General features: G+C 40.4%; 1 protein-coding gene across 1 annotated transcript in view; it reads left to right on the top strand.

Annotated features, from left to right (window-relative positions):
- FBN2 (fibrillin 2) overlaps window positions 1-21,140 on the top strand; it is a 247,610-nt gene that overhangs the window by 202,973 nt on the left and 23,497 nt on the right. The window contains exons 41-55 of the mRNA XM_032851970.1: window positions 5-157; window positions 2,838-2,906; window positions 3,764-3,889; window positions 4,082-4,207; window positions 4,656-4,781; window positions 6,915-7,031; window positions 8,876-9,004; window positions 9,439-9,558; window positions 12,294-12,419; window positions 13,142-13,294; window positions 14,076-14,141; window positions 14,414-14,539; window positions 15,083-15,202; window positions 16,185-16,307; window positions 17,021-17,152. Of these exons, the coding sequence (XP_032707861.1) occupies window positions 5-157; window positions 2,838-2,906; window positions 3,764-3,889; window positions 4,082-4,207; window positions 4,656-4,781; window positions 6,915-7,031; window positions 8,876-9,004; window positions 9,439-9,558; window positions 12,294-12,419; window positions 13,142-13,294; window positions 14,076-14,141; window positions 14,414-14,539; window positions 15,083-15,202; window positions 16,185-16,307; window positions 17,021-17,152 (1,812 nt within the window). The remainder of the gene's footprint in view (window positions 1-4; window positions 158-2,837; window positions 2,907-3,763; window positions 3,890-4,081; window positions 4,208-4,655; window positions 4,782-6,914; window positions 7,032-8,875; window positions 9,005-9,438; window positions 9,559-12,293; window positions 12,420-13,141; window positions 13,295-14,075; window positions 14,142-14,413; window positions 14,540-15,082; window positions 15,203-16,184; window positions 16,308-17,020; window positions 17,153-21,140) is intronic.

Raw genomic sequence — 21,140 nt, 5'->3', positions numbered from 1 at the left:
ATAGACATGCGAAAAAGCTTTTGCTACCGAAGCTATAACGGAACCACTTGTGAGAACGAACTGCCTTTTAATGTGACAAAGAGGATGTGCTGCTGCACGTACAATGTGGGCAAAGCCTGGAACAAACCGTGCGAGCCGTGCCCGACCCCAGGAACAGGTAAGCGCATAGCCGAGCTGCTGCTGCAGGCCCAGCTGGTGACACGTGTGTGTGACAGCTGAGTCCAAGCCACTGTGTGCTAAAACCAGACATGTTCGGTTCTGAGAATACCCAAGGGCACCATAGGTCATAGGATGCCATGTCCCAAGTGGCCCTTTTTGGGGTTCAAATATGAATTTCTGAGGTATCTTTTGAGGAGGCATCTAGATGCTGAAAATAAGCCCTGCTGCTAAAGAGTGAATGTGTAGAGCACCAGTCCATTTAAGTTCATTATTTTATAGTGTTCTGGTGAATTAGTTACTCATCGAGCAGGTACTTACTGAGCAACTGTCGTGTGTCACTGTGGTCAACTTGGAAGGTGTCTTATTTTGATTTAAAACCTGTGGTAATTTCAAGTCCATCAAATTCACTAGGTATTGTTTTGTTTCCAACTTGAAAAATCCCCCCAAAAATGGATTCGATGAGCAGACCTCACATGAAAGCAGCCTATAGCCAACATGTTTTCTTTTTTCTAAAGATTTTTATTTATTTATTTGTCAGACAGAGATCACAAGTAGGCAGAACAGCAGGCAGAGAGAGAGGAAGGGAAGCAGGCTCCCTGCTGAGCAGAGAGCCTGATGCGGGGCTTGATCCCAGGACCCTGAGATCATGACCTGAGCTGAAGGCAGAGACCTAACCAACTGAGCCACCCAGGCGCCCCAACCAACATGTTTTCTTATACATATGTTTCCCCCCAAACTTACCTGAAATTTTTAGGCAGAAAATAAAACTGGTCTTTACATGGTAAAATTTTTCTCACAAACTAGAAGATAATAAATTGCTACGAGAGCAAAAAAAAATGAATGCCTTAAAATTATTGCTTATTCAGGTTCATTTATGATGTAGACAGTTACTTTCAATATTTGTAGACCCTAAGCATTGCACCAGTCAGACAAATGAGAAACAATGATTATTTGTTTGTTGCCAAACATTGCTTAGGGAACACATATTCAAATGTGTTGCTGTAATTAATGCAGTAATGAAATGAAAATAAGGAGAAACAGGAAAAGTGACATAGGGAGCCTTTCTTGGGGACTCTAATTCACTGGATAAATGGATTTTCTTAACTAACTTGCTGTAGTTGTGCTCCGAAAAAAAACAAATGGAAATGTTTTTATTCTGTAATTTAAAAACTCCCATCAGTTAGAAATTGAAGATGACTGGGTTGGGGAATTAAATATCACTCTTTGGTTTTTTATTGTTGTTGTTTTTATTTATTGATTTCAGAGGGGGTGCGGAGAGAGTATGTGGTTGGGGGAGGCAGAGGGAGAGAAGCAGACTCCTCCCTGAGCAGGGAGCCCGATGTGGAGCTTGATCCCTTGACCCCAAGATCATGACATGAGCCAAAATAGTGAGTTGGACACCCAAGAGCCCCTAAATACCACTTTTTGTAAGAAGTAAAGGCCTTAGGAATAAGAGGACATGTCTGAATTTATATTCAAGTTCTGCCACTTACTATCTGACCTCATGTAGATGATTCCTCCTTTCTGAAACTGATTCCTCATATACAGAATAGATGATAAATTAGAAATGACAGTAACTAATTCATATGGCTCTATAGTAAATGAGAGGACGCATATATATTACAATTTATGCATTGCCAGGCTCTTACACACTACTGAATTGAGCATCTGTCATGTGTCTCTGTGTATGTTGTGGGTGCTGTGTTGTGCTTTGGTGGATGCAGCACACAGAGCCCCTCCCTGATAGCATGTCACGTATGGTCTGCTTTCCCTGCTTTACCTAACAGTGTTTTCAGGAGTTTTACTCACGTGTGTTACCATGGGCGTCAGAAGCGATCTGCTTCTGAAAAAATGAGAATTCTCTTAAACTTCTATTAGCTTGGTGAATTATGTGATAGGAGTAAATGTTTTAGTCTGTTTTATGCTATGATGCATTATTTCTGATGCGTCAAATTTCACATTCCAACAAAATAGACATTTATGTTTAAAAAGATGAGATGGGATACCTGGGTGGCTCAGTCAGTTAAGCCACTGCCTTTGGCTGAGGTCATGGTCCTGGTCCCAGAGTCCTGGAATCGAGTCCCACGTCAGGCTCCTTGCTCAGCAGGAAGCCTGCTTTTCTCTCTCTCTGCCTCTGCCTGCCACTCTGCCTGCTGTGTGCTCGCTCTCTCACTCTCTCTCTCTCTCTCTCTGACAAATAAATAAATAAATCTTAAAAAAAAAAAAAAGATGAGACAAAATTAGTGTCTCATTCATTATTCATTGTTCATCTGCTTCACACTAGGACAACTGTTTCTGCATGCCTGTGCCTTTGTGCAATTTGTAATCCCTTTTTAAATTTGTACTTTAACCTGGTTTTTCGATGTATATAAATTAGATCATTATTAAAGATCTGCATCTCCAAAGAACAAAAGAATTTAAATGCCTACAGTAAATATTTTGAATCTTGTAATATTTACTTCTAACATCAGAGCATTAAAAAGTTAATGAAGGTAATAATGGTAAAGAATGACTAGAATCTGCTTCTGGCAGAAGCTGGTAATATTATCAAGTAAATATAATTGAGATTAAAGTATAGTTATGACTAATATAAAATATATTTGTCAGTACAAGTATGTAAAATGTTATTTGAAAGGAGTTTGAGAATTCTAAGAGTGTATTTGCTTTATCCTTTAAAGCTGACTTTAAAACCATATGTGGAAATATCCCTGGATTCACCTTTGACATTCACACCGGAAAAGCTGTTGGTAAGTTTTCCAGATAATTTTTATTTTAATACATATAGGTAGCATTTTGCAAAAGTTTCTTTGGTGTTTTTAAAGCTTAAAGTGCCATAAAATATAATAATCTGGAGTCTTATCTGGTACAGTTAGGAAGGAACTAACACGTTTACAGCCTCTACCTAAGTGTTAATAAGGGTATTACTCTGTCAACATAGTTTGGTGATTGGGTTATGATAGTTGGAGGACTGTCTCAAGATTTCATACATATTAAGCTAACACCTGAGTTTTTCTTCTCATGAATATTGTATTAAATGACTCTAAATTATCCACTTTATTGTACTCTTTAGTTGCTCTTTTTATAACTATATACTTACATTTTTGGTGTATTTTTGCAGGATCCCTTCCTACTGATCTACTTAGGAATTTGCAGAATTATCAGTTATAAAAATCATTTTCTTCTGAATGTTGTTCAATTTCTTTCTATTGTTCATTGTACTTTTTTCCCTCAAAGATAAAGTAAGCAATATAATTTTAAGAAAACCTAGCTTTCTTCATTAGATGAATAGCAGCAGTTATTAGGGGAGCCTGAAACATGACTTGAAGAGGAAGCTTGATTCCCTGGGAAGTTTATTTGGTACATTGACACTAAAAATCACTTGGTGTTAGTTGATCGGCTACAACACTATTCAAAGGAAAGTATTCTATCTTGTGGCCTATATGCTTTTGTAAACCAAAAAATCATTCATGGCACTGTGGAATTTATTTCTGTGATGCTGAGTGAGTGTTCTTATTCCAGCATACATGTAACCCTGTCAAAGGTTTTTAATGGTAAATATGTTAAGCAGAACTGAATAGATGTGACTGAATCTGTTCACTTTCAGACATTGATGAGTGTAAAGAGATCCCGGGCATTTGTGCAAATGGCGTGTGCATCAACCAGATTGGCAGTTTCCGTTGTGAATGCCCTACAGGGTTCAGTTACAATGACCTGCTCTTGGTCTGCGAAGGTAATCCGAACGACACATGACCCCCAGCCAGATGAGTTCAGTGGACAGAAATGGGTTTTAGATGGTCTCCTGACTTGTACAGGGTCTTCTGAGGTACTGATCAGTATTGAGGAGTGGGTCACCACACGGGTGAAGTGAAGGTAATACTCACGCAATAAGGAGGTCCTTACCTTGGCCTTGTTGCTCTTACAGACATTGACGAGTGCAGCAACGGTGACAATCTGTGTCAGCGGCATGCAGACTGCCTCAACAGCCCTGGCAGTTACCGCTGTGAGTGTGCAGCTGGCTTCAAGCTCTCCCCCAATGGAGCCTGCGTAGGTGAGAGGCCACGCCCCGTACCCTCCCTGGTCCTCCTCCAAGCAGTTGGCCATGCTTTCCTCTTGTAATCTATTTTCAGAGAGAATTTTGACAAGATTTTCTAAGTAAATCCTTTCGTTCCTATTGAATCTATTTCTCCATATATTTTAGATTAATTTGTGAGGAAAAAAATCCCTTCAGTGGATTTTCCTAGGATTAGACCTAAAATAAAATAGTATCTTTGAGATACTAATCAGTGTAGAAAATGGCCCAATTTTTTTTTGTTTTGTTTTTGTTTAAAGTCATGGATATTTTCAGGCCTCACTTCTTTTGATTCAGCTGTTGTTATGGTTCATTTTCAGCCTGTCTGTAATAATTAATAGCGGCTTCTAGAAACAGGCCTGTGAAAATATGAAGGAATCTTAATAAAAATCAGACATGTGTAACATGTGTTTTATTTTTGTTTTAGATCGCAACGAATGTTTAGAAATTCCTAATGTTTGCAGTCATGGCCTGTGTGTTGACTTGCAAGGAAGTTACCAGTGCATCTGCCACAACGGCTTTAAGGCGTCCCAGGACCAGACCATGTGCATGGGTAAGAGGGAGGATGTTAGTTCAGGAGGGCAGTGAATTGAGACTCCCAGAGAGCTTACAGGTTGGCCACTTGCTGTGACTAACTCCCATGCCTCTTGTCAGAAACAGTCCCACAACAAGTTAGCTCTATTAAACGGCTTATACCTTTATTCAGTGGAAAATTTGTGAGCAGAAACACACCACAGTATGTTCTTTGGTTCACTGTTCACAACCTTTTTGCTCAGATGCCTTCACACACTTCTCAAGCACTCTGGGACACTCAGGGTTCTATGGAAGTCACCACAGTCACCAGTTATCCTTTACCCTTCTCTGTTCCTGCTCGAGGAAACGTTTCCAGCTGCAAGAATATAAGGGAGTGAGAGTAGTAAGAACAACAGTATTGAAATATTGTCACACACATACGTATGTTTATATACTTTTCCACCAAATCACTGAATACATGGGACTTACTGGCTGCTTTTGTGTTTTAACTCTTAAAAGTATGTTTAGAAGTAAATGTAACAAAACTCTAAAATGTTCCAGTAGCTCGTGTAATGGTTAGCTGAGCAGTAATAGTGTTCAGTAAGTACTTGCTGAGCCGACACATGAAATTTGAAAGGTGGATGGGCTGGCCACCTTGGAGACCAACCTGGGAACTCAGCATAAATCCTTCAGTCTGATGTCAACAACAGGCTGTATCTCAGGCAAAAGAGTTTTCCATGCAGTGCACTTGAAAGAGGAAAATTAAATTTAAAACTTGGCTATTTATAATTAGCACCTTCTCAGTTTAGAAAAAGCTGAACTCATGCATCTACTATTTTGGTGTTGAAGATATTACCTGTATGAATGGTAAATCAGATTTCAGTACTACAGGACTAGTTTCCTTTATGACCCATCCATACCTCAAGGACCACCTGGAGAACTAGCCATCTGCTGCCTCTTAAGACTTCAGCTGTGGAGGTGGGGAAAACTCTCCAGGGGATGCTTGTACAAGGGACAAATGGAGGATCTAGCCCTCTTTGCCTGAACTTTCTGAGAATGCTTGCTCATACGTGCTTCTCTTGGCTGTACTCTGTGAGAGAGAGAACATGATTTGCTAAAAAATATTTGAGGTTTGATTCAGAAATTCATATGGAGAAAACATGACCTCAATCCTAATAATTTATGATAAAAGTCAGTGAGACTCCTTGATAATCTCTTTTTTTTTTTTTAAAGATTTATTTATTTATTTATTTGACAGAGATCACAGGTAGGCAGAGAGACAGGCCGGAGGTGGAGGGGTGGGGGTGGGAGCAGGCTCCCCGCTGAGCAGAGAGCCCCATGCGGGGCCCGATGCCAGGCCCCTGAGATCATGACCTGAGCTGAATGCAGAGGCTTTAACCCACTGAGAACCTAGGTGCCCCAATAATCTCTCTTAAACAAAGCTTTCTTTCTAAGGAATAGTACCCTTTTTTGCACAGAAGAGTTCCAAGAGCCTAGAATTCATTGTCTAGAGAATCTTTATTTCTTATATGAGGATGACCTTTCTAAATATATTTTTAATTCCATTTTTTAAAGGCTTATAATAATACTGAGTTCTAGTGGACTTTTTTTTTTAAAGATTTTATTTATTTATTTGACAGAGAGAGATCACAAGTAGGCAGAGAGGCAGACAGAGAGAGGGGGAAGCAGGCTCCCCGCCGAGCAGAGAGCCCGATGTGGGGCTCGATCCCAGGATCCTGGGATCATGACCCGAGCCGAAGGCAGAGGCTTTAACCCACTGAGCCACCCAGGCGCCCCTCTAGTGGACTTCTTATTTAGATTCTATTAATTCATAAAATTCAGGAAACTGAAATCTACCTTTATTGTACTGATCAGATTAGGGTGTGTAAATTTCTGAGGGAGTGGTGTTGATAATGATTGAATAGAACAAATTGTTTAGTGTTCCAAACAATTGGTTTCCTTACAGTTGACAAGCAAACCCATTCATTAAAGCATCTGCATTAAGGGAATGCTGGCTTAGCATACTCATTTCCCTAAAATGAACACGGGTTCCTAAGTATTAAATGAGGAAAATCTAAGTGAGTCAGTAATTTTTTTTTAAAATGTAAATGTGTAACCAGCTGTATATTTCTGGTTAAAAATTGAATTCCTTGGAGCCACTATTTCTTTGTAGATGTTGATGAGTGTGAGCGACATCCATGTGGGAATGGAACTTGTAAAAACACGGTGGGATCCTACAACTGTCTCTGCTACCCAGGGTTTGAACTCACTCATAATAACGATTGCCTGGGTAAGTACTCTGTCCTCTGTGGCTACTGTTTGCTGTTTGTACAGTATCTGAAATAAGGAATAAATCCAAAGAGTAAATCAAATGTTTTATCATTAAAACACAAATAGGTGATGAAAGATATGTAATAACATTGACTAATTTCCAGTTAACTAAAGCTGTAATACTGGTTTAAATAATCACAAGACAGTCTGCTGTGTTGAGTACTTCTGTCAGTCAGTCAGTCCGTCAGTCAGTGTGGGGGAGGGGTGACATGCAGATAATAGAAAATCTACTGGGATTGCTCTATGGTTTAGGGTGGTTTTTACCCCTTTAATGGGATCAGATATAGACCTGTCATTGTTTCAGTGCTATTGCAAGTATTTCATATAATTTATTCTTGTTTTATATTCAAATACTGACAGAGTGTCCAACTTAAAAACATGCTGCGTCTTTAAACTTCATTTTCTGTCAACCTTTGAAGCCAGGGATTCCTTTTCCCACAGAAAGGGGGGATTGGGGCTACGTCTCCACATTAGCCCTCAGAAACCTATTTGATTTCAATTTTGAACAACCGTAAATTTTCACAGGAAAGTGGAAGTATCTGCTCTGCGTGGTACAGAATTTTACTGTATGCCCCTAAACAGCAATGATTAAAACAAGAATTAATAGTGAGAGGGGAGTTTCCTTAAGTCAGTGGAGGGCATGGCAGGAGGAAGCATGAACAGATGCTGAGCACATGTCTGTTTACCATACACAAGGCACTGTGCTGGTGTTTCACGGTGGACGTCCCTTCATTCACATGGTCCCATAGGGTTTGAGACAGCAACGCCGCCTGTCGACCATTCTGGACCAGTGCTGCTCACACCACCTCCAACCTCTGATTTATGCCAGCACAGACTCCTCTCAGTTTTGGTTTTACTTTTCTGTTTTTGTATGTATATATGTATTTGAGAGAGCTCATGCACAGACACATGTGCATGCGCATGTGAGTTGGGGGAGGGCAGAGGGAAAGAGTGTTTCAAGCAGACTCTGTGCTGAGCACGAGGTCCAGTGGAGGGCTCGATCTTAGGACCCTGAGATCATGACCTCAGCTGAAATCAAAAGTCAGACGCTTAACCAACCGAGCCACCCAAGCACCCCTGTTTGTGTTTTTTCCCCAAATTCTGCCACTGTGAAAAAATTCAGAGCTAACTGAACATTTTTTTCAACTACCACCTTCTTATCAATAATTTCTCAGACCCTTTGTACAACCAGGGAGAACTAAAGATACCGATAATGGCTCTGATCTGAACACAGCCTTCAGAAACCTACAATAATTAATTGAGTAATTACTCCAATGCAGTCAGCCCTAAGTTTCACTGAAACTTAAGATTTTTTTTCTTTCAAGTTCTTTACTTTGTCAGCAAAATACATGTTAGCAGTTCTAGAGTATATTTAATATAATTGATTTTTCTATATTTAATATGCTCTATTATCTGTGCTTTGAATAGAGTCAGCTTATCTCCACGTACAGTCATCTGAAAACTGGGCCATCAGGTTAAGTGTGTATACCGTCTGGTCTCCAAGGAAAGAAGTATTCTTCATTTGAAAAGAACAGAGAACTTCACCATAAACCTTCAGTTTTTATCTGGCTATAAATTTGAGTTCTATTAATATCAAAACTTGGTGTTGAAATATAGTAGGGATCTCTGTGACTGTATTAGTCACACATTGCTTCCACTGGGAGCTGATTTTCTCTGTGTTGATGAGGATTGCAGTGAAGTATATTTGAAAACGCATGGCAGTGAATATGTTTTTACATTGGAACACATAATAATATATGTGTAAGAGTTCTCTCTGAAAAGCTTATTCCCGTTTGCTTACAGATATAGATGAGTGCAGCTCCTTTTTTGGTCAGGTGTGCAGAAATGGACGGTGTTTCAATGAAATTGGCTCCTTCAAGTGTTTATGTAATGAAGGTTATGAACTGACTCCAGATGGCAAGAACTGTATAGGTAACTATCTACCCAGTAAACAGTCTTTGTGTTGTTTTGTTGAATAATGATGTGACTTTCCACCCCCCTCCCCCCACACACACACTTGGAAACCCTCTCACATTTCATTTGATCATCTGATTACTTGACCAATATAAGATACCATTGGAAATTTGGGTATAAGGAATACACCAACAATTGGGGATGGCTTGTCTGAAATGTTTTTATTGGAAGAGAGCCGGGACTATCCATGACACCATAAAAGGAGACGAAACAACTCAGGAAAACCAGCCTCTTGCCAAATGAGTAATACGCAAGATGGCAAAAGAGTATCTCCGGGCATATTGTCCATAGTGACCCAACAGATCAGAGAGACCAAGTTGAATTCATGTTAACCTCATTTGGCAACAAGGACCTCATAGTTAAGTCATTTTTTGTCTTGTTTCTCTTTAAAGATACTAATGAGTGTGTCGCTCTCCCTGGCTCTTGTTCTCCTGGTACGTGTCAGAATTTGGAGGGGTCCTTCAGATGCATCTGTCCCCCAGGGTACGAAGTGAAAAGCGAGAACTGCATCGGTAAGGTTAACACTTGTTCTGGGCTCCACGAACTCTCCAGTCTAAGACCCAAGCCTGACCCTGTAGCCGGACACTAAATGCAAACCGCGGCCAGCAGGCTGACCCATGGGATTAAACATAGAGCTACCCACAGCTGCTTCACTGAACCATCAGAATCGATTGGGAAGTGGAATGGTGGTAACAAAGCATTTAGGAATGTGGGGTTTTTCATCAACAGAAATGTCAGACCAGTCAAAGAATTTTCAGTGCACTCTAATCTTTTTTCCAAATGTCAACGAGAGACTTTCTACTGAATTTAAAGAGAGTCTACAAAAATTGTAATCTTTGGCAACCAATTTTAAAACAGCTATTAAAGGTGTCTAGAGTCCTAGAAATGTGGAGCAGAAAATCTTGACCATGCTGTTGAGACATTTTTTTCCTTGGGAAGGCCTCATGTCAAAACAGAAAATATTAATCCATTTGTTGTAACAGATGTTTTTCTGCTGAAACTCCTCCAGCGTACAAGAATACTGTAACCACATCAAAAGTGGGTCCCAGAATTGCCTGGTGAACATGATGAAGGCGGACCTTCTTACAGTTACTGAATTTCACTTTTATACAAATTATTTTTTACAGTCTTGTTGAAATTCAGAAGCACCATCCTAGTGTGGTTCTTCTATCATGAAATGATTACTGAGGGGTTTTTTGCCTTTGATTTATCCAATTTAAAAAAAAAGTGCTTTGTGTAGTTCTACTGTTCACTTTCCAGGGACTCAGAACTGAAGGAGACCGTTTACACCATTAAATTTAATTGTTTTCCAGACCATGTGACTTCATATACTGGATACCCCAAGTCATTCCAGTTCGGTCTTTATATCTTTTCCCTTTCTTGATCTGCATACTGAGTCATTGTAAAACTATCTGGTGTTTTTAATCCTTAAAAAATAGTAAAAACTAGAAGCATCTTAATAACAACTTTCTTAAAAACTAAAAGATCCTTCCTTTCTTTTATTTTCTTTATTCCATATTTAATCTCAGTTCTTCTTAGCCCTATAGTCCATCCCTTTATGGGACAATGACAATAACTGTCTCAGCAATTAGAAGGAAAAAGAAAACATGTATTTCTTTGTATCAGAAAGGCTCAGCTACCTTTTCTCTTCATGAAAAAAAAAATCTGTGATTCAGTAACCTTTTATTCAAATGCATAAATATTTTTTCCTCATCCATCATTAGCAACACTTCTATTTTGCATCTCTGAAAAAAATAATCTTAACTTCATTGTAAGACTTACTTTCTTTAGACTAGAATCTTTTCTGCCAATTTTACCCAGATGAAATGATTCTTAACGTGACTATACACACACTTACACAAACACACACATATCACACATGTATACACACACAAATTCATTACACCTTTCAGTGTGTGTTTCATTGAATGATTGGCACCTTTTAGGTGCTGGGAATGTAAAAAGATACACTCGTACCTTTAGGGAACCAGAAAAGAAAAGACCTATTTTGTAATAGGTAAAGCTGCCTTATAAAGACATCCTTGCCATTCAGTGTGACAGATGCCAGGCCAGAGGCGGGTTCAGGCTATAGGAGCACAAGCTAGGGCTGTGAGGCCAGTGGTTAAAAGAATGGCAAGTCAAGGAAGCTCATCCCAAAGGACTGGTGACTTTTGAGGTGGCTCCTAAATGTTGGACAGGAATTGACTAATCAGAGAAAGGAACAGGAGAGAGGAAACTCCTGGAAAACACAGGCACCCGGGGTGTGGGAAGGGGCAGTGAGTGGCCGACCAGCACATAAGACTGAACTCAGTCCTGCAGGCAGTGTGGAACAGGGCAAGATCTGGTTTTTGGTTTTTGTTTTTTTTAAAGAAAGGGCATGGTATGATTCACTAAAATTCTACAGATATAAACAGAGAATGTAGAATGTGCCTGACGCCGTGCTAGTCTGAGCAGGCAGCAGTGACCCGGACAGATGTTTCCTGTGTTCATGGAGCTGGCATTCCAATGTGGCCGGAACTGTGTAACATTTCCTCACTCCGATATGATAACTCCCTATTAAATAAGGACTTCTGATGGGGGGAAAAAAAAAAGCCAAATATCACTGGTAAGGAATCCTTATTTACTTGAGGGACCCTTTCCGGGGTGCCATGGGAATGGTGAAATTCTCAAGCCATGTCTGAGTCCCCTTGGTTCCATGGGTACAGATTTTCAAGTAGACAGCCTGGTGGCAGTGTGAGGGCACAAGAGGGAGACATGGCGGTCTATTAGGAGATTTACGGTAATCCTGGTGGCAGGGGAGGTTGAGTTTGAAAACCCAGAAGAGGTGGAAGTGACAGGGTACATGCTGCCTGCATCTGGAGTACAGGACGAATAAAGGTGATCTTAAGCTGGATGGCTGGAGAGGATCATCAGAGAAGGAGACCTGCTGAGGCCGTGACACCTGTAGGATACTGAACTGGTCACGTGGGACCATACATATAGGGCAGACATATACACTGCCCTAGGGATCGCGTGCAGGGAGGTGGCGTTCTCTTGGGCCTCTGGGCTGTGTGGTTGATTGAAACTGGATACAATCTTTGACTTCTGAAGAGATAATAATAATTATACCTACATATTATATACTCACGTTTCATATTAAATAATCAGTGGCTAGCAAATAGTGGTAGTATGGACAAATTGTTTATTTTCAAAGACTGAACAGTGTATTGATTTACTTAAATTAATACATTCTTCTGCCCTTGTCCAGATATAAATGAATGTGACGAAGATCCCAACATCTGTCTCTTTGGTTCCTGCACCAATACTCCTGGGGGGTTCCAGTGCATCTGCCCGCCTGGCTTTGTACTGTCTGATAATGGACGCAGATGCTTTGGTAAGCTTTGGAATGACTTCTCTGTCATCATTTGCCCTTAGGAACATCATAGCTAGACAGTAAGCCCTCATGGAAGTGTAGATCACTACAAAGTACATGTCTATGGCAAATATGTCTAGGTTTAAAAAAAATAGGTCTCCAAACTGTATGCACTGGACACTTTTAAGGTACTTCGAGTTTTTGTCTCTGTTTCCACATTTTTTAATGTCATACTGAAAAATTACTATTTTATTCACTTACTATTATTATTGCCTCACAGTTCCATTTGTTGTTGGTATAGATTTTTTTCTGGACACCGGTATATGAGTTGCTTTTAATGTGAATGGATTTACTGAAAGTTATGTAGAATATTTTTGTTAGGTGATCACGTAACAGTAGAAGAAGAGACAGGGAAATAATCTTAATACTGAGCATCACTTCTCAGGTTTCCTAGAGACATTATAAAAACATTTTAAACATTTTAAACATAAAAACAAAAAAATATATATATAAAAACATAAAAACATTTTAAACATTTCAAATAATTACACCAAATTTTATAGACCGGTCAGTGTAAGTTGACATGTGAAATCAGCCATGGAGGTTTTCCAGACCTTTCAGTTGCTAATCTGATCTGCACCATGTGTTCATCCCATGAGAAACCTTCGTCAAAAACAGTTACACACAGAGTACTCTTCTTACTGACGCGTAAGGAGGCCTGTGATGTTTGCTTTCTTGACTAGATACCCGCCAGAGTTTCTGCTTCACAAACTTTGAAAATGGAAAGTGCTCTGTACCCAAAGCTTTCAACACCACCAAGGCCAAATGCTGCTGTAGTAAAATGCCGGGAGAGGGCTGGGGGGACCCCTGTGAGCTGTGCCCCAAAGATGACGAAGGTGAGAGCTACCACTTTGTGCAGTTTGGGAATGACTGTCAGCCACCTTAACTGTATGTAACTGATGGATATTTTGAAGAGAAAATTCGTCCCTCATGTCTAAACTGTAAAGTTCCCTGAGCACCCCCGTCTGAGGGACCCCATCTCCACTTGTGTATTCAGCATGTGTGAACACAGCTAGAGTTCCCATTATTTCATTCCCCTTTTGCCCACTGCCCGAGGTTAGCAGTGTTTGCTTTCAGTGGAATTAATTTGAGATGTGCAGGGCAGGAGATGTATTCCCAACTGCTGCATGGGTCCCACATGGGGATTGGATCCCGGGCTGCAGCTCTCAGAATCTTACATAAAATGGTGAGGAGCTGAGTCAGCACAAGGGCCATTTACTGGATGAGACCAAGAGCCTCCCAGGTCTTGTGTTTTTGCAGCCAAGGTATAGGGTGCTTCCCAGCAGGCTCAGAACTAGCTTGGTCTCTAGGTCGAGGTAGCTCCCCTGTGTCCTGGGCAGAGGGGGCTCTGGCTGCTGAGCATTAAAGGAGCAAACATATAGAAACAGCCCTTGGTAGGCAGCACCCTGGGAGGCACTGGGCGAGCTTAGGTGACCTGCTCTAAGTAGTCTCAGTGTTGCTTTTTAAATAAACCATAACAATAAAATAAGGCTCTTGTTAAAAGCAGTTTTGTACATGAAAAAATAAGTAGGATTTCATGTATACCATTAATCAGTTCTGAAGTTCTTCGATAGCTGAGACTCTTCAATAATGGGGAATTTGTGTTCTTCTCTATAGTTGCCTTCCAGGACTTGTGTCCTTACGGCCACGGAACAGTTCCAAGTCTTCATGATACTCGTGAAGGTGTGGTTTGATGTATTTTATTCCTATAATATTTTTATATAAATTGTACATTCTGTAAATCATTTTACTATATAATATACTGTATATTTTAATGTATACATACAGTATTATATATTGTACATTATATTTATCAGGCTACATTGTATACAAAATGTAAGTATCTGATAAATGTTTACATGTTTTATAAATTTCAAATTTCTTGTTAACAGATACACAGAGTTTTGATGTATCTTTTTATATTGAGAAAGTTTATGGATAATTCTTTATTTTAGATGTCAACGAATGCCTTGAGAGCCCAGGCATTTGTTCAAATGGTCAGTGTATCAATACAGATGGGTCTTTTCGCTGTGAATGCCCAATGGGTTACAACCTGGATTATACTGGAGTACGCTGTGTGGGTGAGTGCTGACTCCACGTTACACACTTGGAAAATTCTAATTCTCATATTCCAGGCACCCTGAGTGGTGGCAGGATTTACAGAGCCAGTATCAGTAGCTAGTAACTGCTTTTTCTTCTCCCACCTTACATTTTCCAGTAGATCTGGTTTATGGGAATATGGACAGAGTTGCCCAACCTCTGCCTTCAACCAAATATACAAACTCTGACGTGCCCAGAGCTTTACAGTTGCCCAAAGCAGTAATGGGAAAGAGCTCCATTTTACCTTATGACTTCCCGCACCTGCTCTTGTAGCAGAAGATGACACCCCTCTATGGGTTTATGACTTTTAGGGGTGGCTGTCTGGGGACTCAGAGCTTGACACACCTGATCCCCAGGGCTCCTCTGCACTGAATCAAGGCCAGCCAGCCATCCAAGGCCAAGGAGGGTGCAGAGTTGGGTGTGCCCTAGAGATCCTGGAAATGTGTGCAGGCCAGGTGGGTATCCATGGGCATGCTCGTATCAAACTAAAACTCCACAAATCGTTTGGCACTTTCTCTTCTCAGATACTGATGAATGTTCGATTGGCAATCCATGTGGGAATGGTACATGCACCAATGTTATTGGGAGTTTTGAATGCAACTGCAATGAAGGCTTTGAGCCAGGGCCCATGATGAACTGTGAAGGCGAGTGATACTTTTCTTAATTATTATTTCTATAGAAATTGTTTCTCAATATCTCAGCTTTTACTTCTGTGGCTTTGATATTCTACTGATGATTATGTTCATCACAAATACCTTTTCCTTTACCCCGGTGAGCATAGTTACAGTCACTGCTTTAAAGCCCTTGTCTGGTGGCATCTTGGTCACCTCAGAGTTGGCATCTCTGGTGGTGTTTTCCACTTGAAGTTGGCATTCCATTTTCTTGGCTCCTCAGCAGGTTAGAGAATTTGGGATTATACCATGGATGTTGTGAGTGATCTCTTTGGAATCAGTTGTATTACTTTGAAGAATGTTGATGCTTTTGTTTTAGCAGGCAGTTAACCTTGGTGAACATAAAAGCAGAGTGTCAGGCTTGCAGAAGTTAGTGGTTCAGATTTCAGTTTCTTTTATAAGCCCCAGTGTGGCTAGCTTCTTTGATTTTGCCCCACACATGCATGGTTAAGTCAGCAACATAGGCCTTTATGCCAAAAAAAAAAAAAAAAAAGTGTGTCTTTGTCTTTGGCCTTCTCCTATCTGGGGCTCCCCCTCACTCTTGAGCAGCTCGGTTGCCCCTAGCTCGCTTCCCTGATTGCTCTGGATAGAAGCTCAGGAAGTTTCTACTGAAGATGTACCTGCCAGGTGCTGCTCCTGCCAGAACTATGGCCATCCACAGGGTAATTTCAGAAAAAATAAAAATAAACAAAGAAAAAAACTAGGAATTTATGTCTTGTTTGTTTGCTGAGTTTCAGCTCACCACTAGGAACTACTTCAGGTAGCTGTTTCTGTTTTTGTTTTTGTTTTTGTTTTCAGTTTATAGTTGCTACTTGTTGGAGGATGAGTTCGTGAGGTACCACTTCTCCATACCAGAGTTAGGAGTTCTGTTATCTTACTGCTTTCTCTATGACCAGTGTCATGTAAACAATTAAAACTGTAGGCTCAGGACATGCCTGCCTGTTTCCTTGATCAGATATCAATGAGTGTGCCCAGAACCCACTGCTGTGTGCTTTCCGCTGCATGAACACCTTTGGGTCCTATGAATGCACGTGCCCGATTGGCTACGCCCTCAGGGAAGACCAGAAGATGTGCAAAGGTAAGGCGGCGGGAAAGAGAATAGTTAACACTACATTTGCCACACTGGAAACGTTTTTTAATGATCTTATAGTTCTTTACTGTCTTTTTCTAGAGTTTACAGACATGTATCTGACATTTTGCTGGTAGATTCCCACATCTAGATAGCAAGACATTGGATGGTCTACCCCAGCAAGTCAAAGATAAAACGGGTTGAAGAGCCCACCATTGTCACACTCTTGGACTCTTAGTAAAGCAAAGACTGCCTTTCCTGAACTACTCTTTTTTACTGTATTTTTTATTTAAATTCAATTAGACAACATATAGAACGTCATTAGTTTCAGTTGTAGAGTTCAGTGACTAATCAGTTGCACATAACACCCAATGCTCATCACATCTTGTGCCCTCCTTAATGCCCATCTCCCAGTTACCCCATACCCCCACCCGCCTCCCCTCCAGCAACCCTGTTTGTTTCTTAAAATTCAGAGTCTCTCATGGTTTTTCTCCCACTCTGATGATGTCCCATTCAGTTCCTTCCTGAACTTCCTGTCATTAGGACCAATCCCGAAGCTTTCATAAATCTAGAATATAGCCAAGAGTTGGAAGAGACTTGGTTCCTCCTTTCTCTGTCACACAGTAGCATTTTAAGAGCCAGGAACCCAAAACTAAGACTTCAAAATCCAAAACAGTAGACTGCTCCTAAGAGTTTTGTTTTTCATTAAAAATATTTTCTAGATCTGGATGAATGTGCTGAAGGGCTCCACGACTGTGAGTCTAGAGGCATGATGTGCAAGAACCTGATCGGCACCTTCATGTGCATCTGCCCACCTGGCATGACCCGACGGCCGGACGGAGAGGGCTGTGTGGGTAAGCTGCACGGCGCGGCATCTGCTTACTTAATATGCCTGCCTCGAGACAGCCTGACCACACTATGCAAGAACCATCCTCACTCCAGGCCAATTCTTTTTCTAGCTCTTTCAAGGCTGTTCTGTAGCTGGAATTCTTCCATCTCGGGGGCCGCGCCAGTAGAATGTGGTTTGAATCATGCAGTGCTAGTGAGACCTGTCCTTGCTTTCATCCTTCTATGTCCTGTAAATTTAAAACACTTAATGGAGAAGAGTAGGACAACTCCTTGAAACAATTCTGCTTGTGTAGTGAAATAAATGAGTGGGTGTTCTCATTTTGTATCATCCCATCAGTGAGGAGAGGAAGAGGCAGAGGCAGATCATCTCCAGACACCGGTCACAAGTTGGGTACGCCTGTGACTTGGTGTATTGTTTATAACATACTTGGACCTCAGTTAATTCATGTGTAAGTGGAAGAGGTGACTCTCTAGTTGGCTTCGGGAATCTAAAATGTTTGGTTTTATGGTACATGTCACAGTCCCCTGGCATGTACAGTGGCCGTGGCCACGGCCGCCTGACCCGTTTATCTCAGCACTTGTTTCCGCAAAGTGCTGGCACCTGGGATGGTGCAGTCCAGTTTTCTTCCTCCTTGAGAAGAGATCATTCCCCCTCCTTGAATTAAGAATCTTCTATTGGGATCCTAGCCTCCACTCCCTTGAAAATTGTGGGGGTATATGGAGGGACATATGAAGATAGTGAAAAATGTCTTATTTTGGAGAAAAAGATCACAAAATTAGATTTCTGAAAAATGAACCTATCAGTGATTGCCTGGTACTAGAAGCCAAAACTGGAGAGTGGCTACAAAAGGATACCAGGGACCTCTTTGGGAGCTGGAAACTTTTTTTTTTTTAATGATGCTATTTGTGGGCTTTTTTTTTTTAAATTAACATAGAATGTATTAGTTGCTTCAGGGGTACAGGTCTGTGAGTCATCAGTCTTACACAATTCATAGCACTCACCATAGCACATACTCTCCCCAATGTCCATAACCCAGCCACCCTATCCCTACCCCCCCACCCCCCAGCAACTGTCAGTTTATTTTGCAAGATTAAGAGTCTCTCATGGTTTGTCTCCCTCCTGATCCCATCTTGTTTCATTTTTTTCCTCCCTCCCGCTCATAACCCCCACCCTGCCTCTCAAATTCCTCGTATCAGAGAGATTACACGATAATTGTCTTTCTCTGATTGACTTATTTCACTTAGCGTAATACCCTCTAGTTCCATCCATGTCATTGCAAATGGCAAGATTTTATGGGGTTTTTGATGGCTACAATAGTATTCCATTGTGTATATATACCACTTGTTCTTTATCCATTTATCTGTTGATGGACATCTAGGTTCTTTCCATAGTTTGGCTATTGTGGACATTGCTGCTATAAACATTCAGGTGCCTGTGCCCTTTCAGATCACTACATTTATATCTTTAGGGTAAATACCCTGTAGTGCGATCGCTGGGTCATAGGGTAGCTCTATTTTCAACTTTTTGAGGAACCTCCATGCTGTTTTCCAGAGTGGCTGCACCAGCTTGCATTCCCAGCAATAGTGTAGGAGGGTTCCCCTTTCTCCGCATCCTCTCCAACACCTGTTGTTTCCTGACTGGTTAATTTTAGCCATTCAGACTGGTGTGAGGTGGTATCTCACTGTGGTTTTGATTTGTATTTCCCTGATACCAAGCGATGTTCAGCACTTTTTCATGTGTCTGTAGGCCATCTGGATGTCTTCTTTGCAGAAATGTCTGTTCATGTCTTCTATCCATTTCTTGATTGGATTCTTTGTTCTTTCAGTGTTGAGTTTGATAAGTTCTTTATAGATTTTGGATACTAGCCCTTTATTTGATAGGTCATTTGCAAGCATCTGGGAGATGGAAATTTCTAAAAGTGGATTGTGATGACCGCACAACTCTGTAACTTACTAAAAATCACTGACTTGTGCACTTAAGATATGCAGATTTTATAGCAAGTAAATTACACCTCAAAAAACGATTTGAAAAAGTGAATCTAACATAGGAGGAGAGATACAAGGATATTCACTCCAACTTTGTTCATAGTAACAACAACAACAAAAGGACTAGAAAACAGCCCAAATGCCCATCACAGGAAGACAGTGAAATAAACATGGCATTTCGATGCTGTTAGATGTCGCACAGCAGGTCAGGGGAGTAAGGTGTACATGTGTCTATATGGAAGTAGAACTCTAAATGTCTACTTACAGAACAAAACATAATATGTCATATTTTAAAGAAAATTATAATAACTATGTTTTTTGTAGGTATGTATGTAAGCAAGTAAATACACAGAAAAAAATTTTTAAATTTTTGCAGAAGATAAACCCCACTTCGCAGAAGGAATTACCCTGAGAGAAGATACTAGGATTAGAGGGTACTACTCTGAAGCAAATTCAAACTTATCTGTCAATTTTAGTTTTTTTTACAAAACTGGAATTTGTGAATTACATGTGTAGTATAAAATTAATTTTTAAATGTCTGCAACAACTGATGAGACTGATTTCACAGTTTCTCTTAATCTCTTAGGTATTTCATTCTATATACACTACTTACTAAAGTTAAAAATAGATGACATCAGAGGTACAGTTATGCAGTGGTTCCTTCAGAAACACTGTTCTCCCACAATCTAAAAACCTAGAAGATACACCAGACTCCTGAGCCATGTTTACAAACTCCCATATGTTTCTCAGAGTCTCACGCGGCTCAGATGCTAACATGCTTGAAAAGGTAGGGTACAAGGGGACTGTATGAAAGATAACGTTAACCATCCTGCCTTCCTAGAGTACATGAGATCCATTTTCATTTCCTTCTATTTTTTTTTAAATACTTTGAGTGTGTATGTGTGTTTGAATTTCATCTGGCTAAAATACTTAGAAATGTGGTTTTTTTTTTAATACCTGGAAAATTTTTATTTTTATAACCAACGAATTTTTACTTTACACAGTCACTACATTTCCTTGTGCATTTCCTGGGAGCAAGGGAGAAAGCACTGGGACCACATCAGGAACCCAGTTTTCTGGTCCTAGATGTGCCATAAATGAGCTGGGTGACTTGAAAGAGGCTTAATTCTCTTTCCCTCAGTCTCCTCCTCTGTGGAGCGAGAAACTACATGATTTGGGTGGGAGAGGGTGGAGGAGAAGGGTTTTAGCTCTAATATTCTATGACCCCGTGTGCTTGGTTTTTCAAAGAAAAGATGTAGGGCAGCATTATACATTTGGAATTTCTTCATTGTTAAAAGATGCTACAGAAGATACTGGTTCTAAAACATTTCTGATACTCGGGCTTTCATGGCACCATGTCAGTAGTGGAACCTTCTGTAGAGCTTTCTTTGATCATCAGAAAACTCTTTGTAGCAAAGTTCCATTTCATACAGACATGTTTTTATAGTTAGAAATTCCATTATAAACAGCCAAATTATTACTATAAATAAAAACTTATTTATTTTTTAATAAATAAGTGTGTACAAATGTCAGAATGAGAATGAAAGATAAAACCACAAAAAAAAAACAATAAAAATGCTGAGTACAGTGAAACTGGAATCCAACAAAATTATCCCCAAAATGTCAAGTGCAATAGAAACTGAAAGTATTACAAGCTACAGATTTAGACTTGTAGGAAATCTAAAACCCTACAGAAAACGATAAATACAGTCACAGATGAAATTTTTCCCATTGAAGTATATTTACGCGCAGAGTTACATTACTTTCAAGTATATACAGCCCAGTGATTCTCCCAAGTTTATATATCATGCTTTGCTCACCCCCAGCATAGCCACCAGCTGTCACTATGCATTGCTGTAACAATATCATCAACTGTATTCCTTAGGACGTGCCTTTTATTTCTGTGGCTTTTTCAGTTCCTACCTGGAAACCTATACTTCCCACTTCTCTTTGCCCATTTTGCCCAACCTCTCCACTGCCCTCCTCTCTGGGAACCATCAGTTTGTC

The sequence above is a fragment of the Lontra canadensis genome, unplaced genomic scaffold (genome assembly GCF_010015895.1).
Source record: "Lontra canadensis isolate GAN:19392208 unplaced genomic scaffold, GSC_riverotter_1.0 scaffold5, whole genome shotgun sequence".
Taxonomy (NCBI): Eukaryota; Metazoa; Chordata; class Mammalia; order Carnivora; family Mustelidae; genus Lontra; species Lontra canadensis.
This window is presented reverse-complemented; position numbering and strand designations above follow the sequence as displayed.